Source organism: Argopecten irradians, chromosome 6 (assembly GCF_041381155.1).
Source record: "Argopecten irradians isolate NY chromosome 6, Ai_NY, whole genome shotgun sequence".
NCBI lineage: Eukaryota > Metazoa > Mollusca > Bivalvia > Pectinida > Pectinidae > Argopecten > Argopecten irradians.
Window position 1 is genome coordinate 21,330,094 of NC_091139.1, and position 12,793 is coordinate 21,342,886.

Here is a 12,793-nt window from a genome sequence, read left to right on the forward strand (position 1 = left end):
ACCTGTCGTTGAAGATGTAACTAAATCTAATACGTTTGATTGTGTCTAAATTCCGTGGATGTAATGAAACTAGCAATTTATTATGCGATAATTTGAGTTTTACTGGAATCTAATTTAGCGATAACGTTGTAACATTGAAAAAAAAGAGCCACCATGGGATCAGCAAAACAACAATCAGCTATTTCAAAAGTGATGAGCCTTCTCCAAGAATGGGATAAAGGAAGCAAAGTGGTTAGAGGAAAAATTCTAAAAGACTTTATTTCACAGAATCAGAACAAAACCGGCCCAGAGCTTGAACAAGAGTTTGCTCAGGCTGCCAGTCTTTTTTTAGCAAGATTAACAGCATGGTTGCGACTAACGTATCCTTTTTATATGTAATCAAATGAAAGAAAATGCATAACACCTACAACCTGTTAAATTAAGTGCATGTACATGTAAAAAATGCAGAAGCAGAGTCATTGTATGTAAAGCTTTTATATTTTACAGTAAAATGTATGTGTTGTTATGTTTACACTGTACCTGTGTGTCTAGGAAACAGTGCAAAAAGCTTCTGCATGTTTTATAAATTGAGTCAATTTGCTTATTGATATTCTCATTTCAGAGATGAACAATACATAGAACAAGATTTCATCATAACTGTAATAGACATGTAACCATATCATCCCTAGCTGTATTTAGATATGTACACTTTTGATATACATGTACATACTGTATATGGGTGAAGGAAGTAATATCAACGGTTGTTTTCCATATAACACTGGATCCTTTTATACACATGTCTTTAGAATACAAATTACTTAAAGTAGTAATTTGTACATGTATACAAATATATACTGTAACCAACAGTATTTATAAAATAATGTATACTTCTCTGCATTATATATATATATTAAATACAAATATACATGTATGTACGTATGTCATGGATTAATACAATTAATTTTACAAAAATAAATGTTTGAATGAATTACATGTAAACATGTAGGTACCATTCATGTGATTAAGTTGAGAAGTACTTAACTCCCTGTAGGTACATGATAGGAACCAGTCTGAATGACCAGTTAAGGGCAATATCAATATTCCTATCAGCTTCCAGTGGGTGAGTTTTTTACAATATCATGAAAAATCAAATTGATTTAAAGATAAATTTCAGTATGAGTGTCTGTGATTCACTGATTTGCATTACAAATTTCAAATGTACATAGTACATAGTACATGCATATCAATTCTGTATATAAGTCAAACGGCAAAGAGGACAATTATGTCAGACACTTTAAAAAACAAGCATCCAGGGTACCACATAGGCCCGAAGTGCATCAATGAGAAAACCAAAGAACAGGCTGTGAAACATATTACTAACAGGAGACCCTTCGAAGCCTTGACAAAGGAACAACTAGTAAAGACCAAATTTAGGACGTTATAATGTACATATATATATATATATATACACTATCTTGTTAAAAGAATAGCAGAGTTATGTCCCTAAAGCTTAAAGGATACTACTTAAGTCATAATGTCATGCACTGACAATCCAAATGTATTTATGTACAATACAGCGTATGTAGTTCATAGCTAAAAAAAACTGTAACTTTGTGTCCCTAATAGTGGCGAAACCGGTCGACCAATAAATATGAAACATTGAGGTTTCCTTCGATTCTGTTAATGAATATATGACCTTCATGGTACCCGAATTAAGCTGTGAAATATATAAAAATGTATTTAATTCATTGATATAGCTAGCCTTTATTGTTTTGCAGTTTAAATGTTTCCATACGCCATATCATATGTATCGTAATGTCAAATGAAGGTGTGTTAATTGAATAAATTATAGTCACATTTGGACAATTTTGGAATAAAATGATATGTTGACCTCCAATAATGTAACTGTCCATTGTTACAGACATAAGTTTATGGCTGAGTTCCTTGAAGTAGGAGGAGTTTTAACCCTACTTGAGATCATCGGCTTAAAACAGGCAAAAGAAGCTGATAAACTTGAATCCCTCAAATGTCTTCAAGCCATAGCTAATGCGGGCCGAAAATACAAGGAACTAATCTGTGAAAGTTATGGTGAGTATGTAGATAATTCCTAGAAAATCTAGTAAATTGTTTTAGTCTATGAGAAATATTTATTTCTATTTATCATATAGTGGCTGAAAGAATTTCTTAAAGAGGAATATGGTTTTAATTTATAAAATACACACCTGTGGTTTCTCAAAACGCTGATGAGAAAGAGGCCAGTCTGACATGTGTTATTGTGATGGTATCCGTTTAACAACTAAGGACTTTGATGGGTTATATGTGAATGCTGTTCATTGAGACAGTCAGCAGTTACAAACTTATCTCAAAGTCATGCAGATCTAAAGATAGTTACCAACTTCAACAAAAAAAATATAACTTTCAATTAGGTACAGTATAAACATTAAGACTATTTCCTGACTTCCACCAGGTATACGGGCAGTGGCCGAGTGCCTGGCCAAATCCAAGACAGAGGAAACACAAGATGCCTGTAGAAACCTACTGCTGATGCTGGCTCAAGGAAATCCTAAGTTCCAGACACAAGTCTACAAAGGACTTATTGCCCTTCTTCCCTGTAGTTCTCCCAAGGCTCAGCAGATGGCAGCACAGTCACTCCGTACAGTACAGGTAACCTATGGCCTTTTAAAAATTTGAATGCTCTTGCACAAACAAGTTATGTATTCTGTTTTCAGACATCGGTGAGATTTCAATAGAATATATTCTGTATTTGCATATTACAGAGTTTTCTGCCCTTGCGGGTAGGTATTGATTGTGACGTCATGTGTTTTCGAGCGTAATGTCATATTTTTCGGATAAAAACAACGTGAATTGTGCTCACAAAATAATGACGAGACAATCGATACCTACCCGCAAGGGAGCTAACTCTCTAATGTGCAAAGACAGAAAACCACATGCACCAATGGTACATAGAACAGGATTTGTCTTGTAGAAATTTCAAATTTCTGCCAAATTCTTCTATCAATCTTCTTTTTGTTATATTTCATTTGTATTTAAAGTAAAATATAAGTCTAATTACAGTAAAGGTATTATGATATTATCCTTTTTGCATTGACTTATTGACTTATCTTCATAATATGAATACACCATATTGTATACTTGGAGGAAAAGGAATACATTTACATGTATATCATAGAAATTGTTATTGACTTGAACATTCATATTTTTTTTTTCTATTTTAGCCAATTGTTCAGACTGCCAATGTGAGCATTGTTGAACCCCTTCTCAACCTTCTAAAAACATTGCATCTGGAGGTCCAGTTTGAAGGTAAAATGTTATTTTTTTTAACACAAAAGTTGGTCAATTTAAACAAAACATCATCTTGATATTATTCTTGTTTTTAAGATTGTTAGTTTTTGCGTCAGTGACCATCCATTTTTTCTTTATAGGTATTGAACTTATCAAAGAGTTAATGGCATATGATGAGGTCGCAGATTTACTACAAAAAGGTTTGGTTGGCCTGTTACATCCTTCCAAAGAAGACACCATACGTAGACCAGAGATACTTGAAGGTTGGTCAATTTAATCTCTGATTGATCAAATGCTTCAATTGAATATCATTGATGAAAGCATCATGATATGTCAAGAATATAATTACAAACTTAAAATTATAAAAAGTGAACATTTAACATTTTCGATGATATGTGATGTTGTTATATTAGAACTCGGAAAAAGCTTTTTAAGACTAAAAGGTTCACTTGGTGTTAGAGTATAAAAAGTGAACATTTAACATTTTCAATTATTTTTTGACAGACCCAGATGTACCAAAGATTAATGCCCCTCTGCCAGTTTATGTACAGCAAGCTGCTGCTGCCAAAACTATTGGGTAAATATGTGACCAATCAAATTCAGATACACAATTGTCATCTGAACATTTTAAATTTAGTGAGATAGTCACAGTAATAGAAGAAATAAAATTGTTGATATAATTCCCTAGATGTTATTTATCAACAATGATTTACGTATTTCCTATTTTTGATGACATATATGCAATACATGAAATGAATGAAAGATAAAAATTGTGTTGTCTATATTTAATTCATTTTTTTACTGGTTTGACAGCATTCTGGAGAGAGAATCAAATGAAATTGCTGAGAAATTGATACAGGTACAGCATACATTTTATTACCTACAGTCACAGATTTTTAAGTCCACTAGCATTCTACCTCAGACACAAGTTGTAAAGGAATCAATAATACAAATGTAATCACAATAACAAATCTAATTTATAGCACACAAATGTAACAGCAAATAAACTGATGAATGTTTATTTTAATAAGACAGTTGATGATATCAATAATTGATAAACTGGAAATGATCAAATTTATCCATTGTGATTTTTATGTCATTATAATTCAGAAAATTCGATTTTGTTTTATTTCAGCTGAAAGTGACCCACAATTTGTTGTATGCAATGGGAAATCAGGACCATGCTGACAGTCAAAGACAGGCTAGCATGTCTCTGGAGGTAGGTGTGGTATATAGCTGTGTACAGTATACAAAGACAGGCTAGCATGTCTCTGGAGGTAGGTGTGGTATATAGCTGTGTACAGTATACAAAGACAGACTAGCATGTCTCTGGAGGTAGGTGTGGTATATAGCTGTGTACAGTATACAAAGACAGACTAGCATGTCTCTGGAGGTAGGTGTGGTATATAGCTGTGTACAGTATACAAAGACAGACTAGCATGTCTCTGGAGGTAGGTGTGGTATATAGCTGTGTACAGTATACAAAGACAGACTAGCATGTCTCTGGAGGTAGGTGTGGTATATAGCTGTGTACAGTATACACAGACAGGCTAGCATGTCTCTGGAGGTAAGTGTGGTATATAGCTGTGTACAGTATACAAAGACAGACTAGCATGTCTCTGGAGGTAGGTGTGGTATATAGCTGTGTACAGTATACACAGACAGGCTAGCATGTCTCTGGAGGTAGGTGTGGTATATAGCTGTGTACAGTATACAAAGACAGGCTAGCATGTCTCTGGAGGTAGGTGTGGTATATAGCTGTGTACAGTATACAAAGACAGGCTAGCATGTCTCTGGAGGTAGGTGTGGTATATAGCTGTGTACAGTATACAAAGACAGGCTAGCATGTCTCTGGAGGTAGCTGTGGTATATAGCTGTGTACAGTATACAAAGACAGACTAGCATGTCTCTGGAGGTAGGTGTGGTATAGCTGTGTACAGTATACAAAGACAGGCTAGCATGTCTCTGGAGGTAGGTGTGGTATATAGCTATAATAAATGTACAGTATCCAAGTCATACAGTCTCAAGCATAGGTCTGTTTTATTTTTTTGATTATGCAAATTATTATGAATGTTATAAAATGGTGCATTGTTTTTGATTAACTAAGCTAGAACGCAATGTTAAAATTGTTCTGTGCCTTTGTGAACCAGCAGGTCATTAGAGTTCAGGATTCTGGTGCATATTGTATCATACTTCAAAGCAAGAATTATAGGTGTGATTTGTACTCTCTGATAATAATGATTATTTCATGGATGTCTATGGCAGATGCAAATCACATCTTCCATTACCATAAATATCGATCAAAATATAAAAAAGAAGACTATGCTAATTTATTTTCCTTTCTACTGGTGATTGACATGTATTTAATAATTAAAACACCTATAAATTATACTATGTGTATTGGATTTTGATTGGATCTGAATGTAAGAGACAGATTTTTCTATTCTGTTATCTAAGTTTTATTGTGTATGTTCAGTAACTTTACGTTTGGTATGTATAATGATATTGATGAAACACTAAGTATCGATTTAAGATGAAGAAAAACACGACAAGGTCATGTTATTTTCCAGTACCTGTGTCGGACGTTTCCCATTGTCGATGAAAACGTCCGAGAAGCCATGGGAGAGGTCTTGTACAACCTGTTCATGGTAAGTTTACTGTAAAAAAATAAAGTAAAAACCAATCATTATCATACATGTAACAAACTTCTATCGCATTATTACAATATCGTCATTATCTGTCAAGAATAGGTTAAAATTAGTATTTGAATAGCCGATTGGGTGCCGTAGATCGTGAGTCCGAGGCAAGCATAGGGCACAAGTCAATGAATTGTCATGCTTTGTTAAATTGTGCTTCTTTGATATTTAATATTTACTAAACACAATGTATCATATGCACCATGTGTTGTTGATCCAAAGATTTTAATTTGACAATTTCCACTGTGAACATGTCAGCATATCAAACCAACAATCACTTCGTCATTTTTGGGGACGTTAATGTGGCGCATTGGTAGAAGGCGCAGATATGTTTGGCTAGGCGATTGGGTGCCGTAGATCGTGAGTTCGAGGCCCGGATAGGGCACGAATCAATAAATTGTCATGCTTTGATAAATTGTGTTTCTTTGATATTTACTATTAGAATAGATATTCATGACTTTTGATTTTTTTTAACAGTCAAATCCAGAGTCTTTGTACATGAATATGACTCATATTCAGGCTGACGTTTTGGTTTCAAACAAAGTCAACATTCCTAATGGTAAGTTTAATTAATAATACTTTGCAAAAATACCTGGTATGATGAAACTTGATAAAGTTAATAATTAAACTCCATCCATATAGGTTGAACCAAATATCGTTTTGCTTTATCTGATTTTTATTGAACTACAATGTAAATGTATGAAAGTGACACCTAACTCAAGTTTTCTTAATGAAAATTCAAAACTTAGGCATCAAACATCCTTTTACATGAGCATCCTTACTTTGAAGAATTCTTAGAATTTCTAAGAGTTGAAAATTAAAGTAAAAAACAAAGTAATATCATAAAAGATTGTTCACATATGTGATGTTATGAAAAATATTTCCACAGGCTCCTTCTTTTCTCTGAATGAGTTCTCACAGAAATACGGGATAACTACAAATTTTTTGCAATATCATGGTTTCACACATGCAATCAGAAAGGTAATTACAGGTGTAAATTTAAGTATGGATAATGTTGTTACTCCATTTATACCATTGAATTTAATTCCCTTTTTTGAGCATACAAAACTGAAAGGCTCCAAGATTTTTTACAATAGATTGGTAAATAATAACTTATCACCTTCTGGGAAACTGAAATGGAACAGGTTATTTGATGATTTAGATGATATGGATTGGATGAATATTTACAAAATTCCTTTTCACGTCACCAATAACACTAAGCTTCAGTGGTTTCAGTTCAGAGTAGTTCATCATATTTTGACAACTAATTCTTTTTTATTTAAAATTGGCCTGGTTACCTCCCCTATGTGTATCTTGTGTAACTCTGAAAGGGAGACCATCACACATATTTTATGGGAATGTAATGAAGTCCAAACACTGTTACAAAGTTTTGAAGCACTATTACAAGCATTACTTATACCTTTTGCAGTGAATAAGAAGTCCTTTCTTTTTGGACTGATTTCTGATAATTTTCCATACATTAATAAGGTTGATAATGAAATAATTATTGTTATTAAACAGTATATTTACAAAATGCGATGTTTTCACAGCTCATTACATGTTAATTCCTTAATTAAAACAATACAAGATCATTATCATGTTCAAAAATATATTGCTACTGGTAAAGGTGTTTCAATGAAGGAAAGGTTTGTTTTAGAGTGGAGTAAATGGAAAAAACTCATTGAATTTTCTTAATTTTATTTGTTTATATATTTATCTCTCTTGCTAACATGTTTATTTTACATATGGTGTACCACACAAAGTAAACCTTGACAAGGCCCAAAAAAAAAAAACCCAAATAACTTGGCTAGCCTACCCTCCCCTCTTTGTTTATTTCTCTCTGGTTATCTCTCTTCTTTTCTTCTTATCTCCTTTTTTCCTTCTTTGGTTTCTTTTCCTTCCTACTAAAAAGTGCAATACACATGTATTTATTTAATAGCTACCAATTTTTCAAAATAAGTTAAAGATAATATGAATCAAAACTTCACTTTACAAAAAAAATGTTTGGAAATGAAAGATGTGTGTAAGGTAGATGAAAATGATGATTGAATGAATGCATATGTGAAGATCATAATGATACTAGTGTTAAGAAATGGATGAATGAATGTGGTTCTAACATGTGATAATGACTTGAGGATGTATGAAATGATGATAATGACATAGTATTTTGTATGTATGGTTGATAATTTTGAAGAGGTGAGGATGGTAAACGTGAGAATGATAATAAGGAAATAATTATGTAATGTGTATTGCATATTGAAAAACTGAATAAAAAATAAGTTATAAAAAAAAAAAAAAAAAAATAGAATTTCTAAGAGTTGAAAATTAAAGTAAAAAACAAAGTAATATCATAAAAGATTACCCTTGTAAGACCATATAATTATTGATTTCTTTACTTATAGAAAAAACATACATTAATGATGGCATAACTCTTGATTTTTTCATTTCAGTGGTTGAGACAGTGGACTGAAGTCCAACTTGAAAAATTAATAAGAGTGATCACTACACATAAACAGTGATCACCTATCATATCACATTCAATGCTTCTGGGGAAAATGGATGGTGAAGAAGTCAATTGTTTAAATGTGACTGAAAGAACTCGGAACTGTGATTTCAGATTTTGTTCTCAGGAATCTTCAATTCTTTTGGATTTCTAAGACTCTGAAAGTGGAAAATACACACAAGAAGATTTATTTTCAGTATGTTTGATGTTTATTGTGATGTACAGACGGTATATACAGGTATATATGTACCAGAAAACTGAAGCCTCTGTGATGACTTTCACATTGTGATAGATGTGACACAAGTTTATCAAAGACTGTGGACTATTAAAGCATATCATTAAACAGCTGTTTAATCTGTGTATTGTACTAAATATTGAGTTGTACATAAATATTTATATTTAAATTTGTGTTCAGCTTTTTATTGCAGTTGTCTCTCTTTCATAGGTATTTACAATTTCTACATGGAAATATTTCCAAATGGTAATAAAAGTTCGAAAGTTAACACACATCTTGGTTTGATAAGAACCTATATGATTGTCCCAACTACGTGCAAATGTCTATCTAATCCCTGGATCTTAAAATAGGATAAACCCTTCAAAAATGATTCCTAAACGACTATGTGTTATAAAGTATTAATATTACAACGTCTGGCTGCGACCTGTTATCTATAGAAATCTGTTATTGTATGATTGGTAAATTTCGCGGGGGCAAAATTTCAAGATTGATTGACTTTTCCGTGAATCACAAGTTCAACCTTTGAAAACGTCTTTGACATACATTTATATGATGTGATAAATGTAAAACCGTGATAGGTGAAGGATTTCGCGAGATTTTAAATTCAGCCAGCTAGGGTTAAAGTGAATAGTCGGGCAAAGAAAACCAGTCTAAATGCGTTCATTGCCCTTCCAAAAGTTCTCACATGTTAATACGACGGTCAAGTTCTGCTTACGTTTCCCAGTTCTGACCATTGAATTAAAGAAAAGTTGAAAGCATTGAAAGCAAGCTCGAGGCTGCGTGAAAATGTAACCACCGACATAGTCAGCCGAGAGGACGTTTTAGGATTCCTATACTTTAAAATAATTTCTTCGATTCGTACGCAGACAGATTTTGACGAAAGATTTTATTTTTCTATTTCATAAGAAATTATACATGTACTTGATACATTCACTCCATTTTACCGACTTTAGCCATCCTTGCCTGACTGTTCACGAATTTAGCGAAGATAAACTCCACGAAAATACATGTATTAGCATCATTTTGTATGTCATGTTCCGATGTCTAGTACGATGCTGCGTCATGACACACACATTCATCAGACAACTGACCAGACAGCATATCAGTCTAATATCCACTGATGTAACAATGTAATTACGCAAACCATACTTTCCTACCTGAAGACATGTTAAGATAAAAACATCAAGGAGGTTTAGCACCTCGATAAACAATATTCATATTTTATAAGTTAGGTTTTTTTTGGCAAAATAATTCATCTGTTTTATTGTGAAGAATACATATTTATGCATGTGCCTACACGTTATGCATACACATTAGCTGTGCTACAACAAAGAACTTTTCAGTATTGCATGGAGACACGAAATAAACATACTGCAGTCCCCCAAAATACACCAGCAAACACATATACTACACACCACAGCAAACTGCATAAATAAATAATACATTAAAATTGAAATACTCTATAGTTGCTAATATTTGCGTTGTGTTTACCTTCGCTAAATTTGCGGTCTAACCCTAGCTCGCTGAATTTAAAATCTTCCAAAATGTTCAACAATCACGGATTTCTTACATCATATGTGAATGAACTTCCAAAGGTTGAACATGGGATTCGCGAAAATAAACCATTACAATCGTGAAATTTTGCACCCGCGAAATTTCCAACTATACAGCTGATGCTGATTTTATTTCGTTTACTTTAAGCCTCAGCTATCTGGGTATTAACTATGAAAGTACAAAAAAATCGAGTATTTCAGTATTTGAGAATAGAGAATTCATAATGAAGATTTGTCTTCCAGATCTGAAATTTTGACATTTTAATATAATAACGTATTTGATAAATTAAAGCAGGACCGGTGTGTCGTTTATAATAAGTGATACAAACCAATAGCACAGTACTATACACTACCATTCATAATTTGTTTGCATTGTTTGGTCCTAAGATCCCGGCTGCTACGGATCCCCATGTCGTCTACACACACAAGATTCAGGAAAAATAAGAAAAGTAATAAGCAAATGCAATGCACAAAACTTACATCTATTTGACGAAATAAATAAAACAATCTTGTTATAAACTTACTACTCGCTGTTTCATAATTATCATACCATATGAAAGCTAAAAAAAACCTATTTGAATAAAAATTGTCCTCATCATCATATGGCTTCGTAATCAAATATCTCATTTATGATTTGCTTTTAAAATCCGTATTAAAGATGTCATTTGATTATTGCAATATGTATAATATTCTGTGGCAGGGGCTGAATACGGATGATCTAAATTAGTCAAAACAACTAAAAGATGAAACAATTACAACAATGTTGTTTGTTTAACTTAAAAAAGGGGTTCTCTCACAATTGTACAGTATTATGTACACAAAAAATAATGAAACATTCAGATAAAAACAAGCAAATCAAGGCGTTCCGGAAAGATAGCATCTTTCACTTCATCTATGAAACATATTTCGAATAAAGTAATCTATCTAAATCAAAGACCCAACTTTAGTTTAGCGGACAGTGTATAATCAAATAAAAAGCGACCATGAAGAATTCTGCAAGTCAAACAAAATACTAAGCTTTTAGAACTCTTAGTGATTAGAATGGATTGTTCAAAGATTTAGCATGCTCAACACATATGACCTACATTGTAAATAAAAGTCAATGGAATGGCTGCCTTCAGACATTATTTCCTATATGAAGTAAAACAATTTTACAGGTCTATTTTTGATAACCTGTCGCTTTCCTGTAAGCATTTGCATGTTCACCGGGCTTATGTAATTTGGTATACCGAACTTGAAAACAACCAATGGAAGAGAATAAAAAAAGAATATTATTCCTAGTACATTGCAAAATGACATTTTCCGCAATCTAGAAGTTCGCAAAACCTGTTTCCGAGGGCGCTGTAAACAAATTTATAAAAATAACAAGTAACAAGCAGTGCTTTCACGGTTTCTAAGGAGACCTGATGTCGGAGTATTGACTAACGGACTTCTTCTACAAATGTGTTTTGTATATCCGTTCCTAAACCCCAAAATGTGTTAATTATTTCAACAAATGTGTGTTTGCCTCTGAACATTGTATTAAAATATGTCGCTCTAAGCACGGAAAACCAGGGAAACAGTCTTTAACTATATCATTTTGAATAACATCTTCCTGTATAAACGCTTGTCTTTGATCATCTGGAGAACGATATATTTTCCTTTTTTCAAAACACAGACCTCACACGGAATCAAATTAAGATAATGGGAAAATAACTACAGTTAAAGACATTTTTGTCTATTCCATCTAATCTGGAGTGGGCTACCCTATAAAATAAACATTTTATGTGAAACTAATTACCCTCATTAGGAAGAACTAGTTTATTTAATAGAGAGGTAGCTTTAAACCTCCAATCCCCTTAGCTTACACAGTAATAATATTTAATATGGGTAATAAATCTACAGTTACATCAATACCAACGGTGTTATTTGCATCAATTACACAATTAAACAACCGCTAGGATCTGTTAGTTTTTACCAATGGACAAATAGAAGTTTTGAAAGCTATGATGGTACGTGAAAATACCAAAACAGCAAACAATGTCATATGTTCTGCTGTTAATGATGATATTTGGTACCAAATTTAAAGCTACAAATATCGTTTTACATACGCCAAGTTGGTGTGCAATTACGATTAAAGACTATTTGAAAGGTTTTTAAAGCTTAATACAATACAATCACTACGATGTTTTAGTGAACAAAGAGAAATAATCGAACGTGTCAAAAAGTACTATATGTTCATTGTTTACGTTAATGGGGATACTGTGGCATTCGTAATAAAAAGTGACACTCTTGTTTACGTCATTTTAGGTTTATATATTGAGTCATATTGTGGATTATTAGAAACCGATGCTTTCGCCAATATTACAATTAATACATCTGATACAACGGTAGTAGTTTTGACAATAATAGTTACCAGGAAATATTATCGACATTGTACTAAAACGTTCGTAAAGGTTAAATTCGAGTGAACTGAGAGACAAGCATTAAAGCATGAACAGACATGATAATCGGACTTCGCTTCCTTTATTTAGTTTTTGACCTC

General features: G+C 32.9%; 1 protein-coding gene across 1 annotated transcript; it reads left to right on the forward strand.

The window, feature by feature from the left end:
* The first annotated feature begins 153 nt into the window (after window positions 1–153).
* Window positions 154–8,885, forward strand: LOC138325311 (armadillo-like helical domain containing protein 1). The gene is made up of 12 exons (XM_069270870.1): window positions 154–359; window positions 1,031–1,099; window positions 1,901–2,067; window positions 2,447–2,643; window positions 3,216–3,300; window positions 3,423–3,545; window positions 3,787–3,859; window positions 4,096–4,141; window positions 4,418–4,501; window positions 5,853–5,930; window positions 6,456–6,537; window positions 8,429–8,885. Exons 1-12 carry the CDS (start codon window positions 154–156, stop codon window positions 8,446–8,448), a joined length of 1,230 nt encoding a protein of 409 aa, XP_069126971.1. The 3' UTR covers window positions 8,449–8,885.
* Window positions 8,886–12,793: the final 3,908 nt, after the last annotated feature.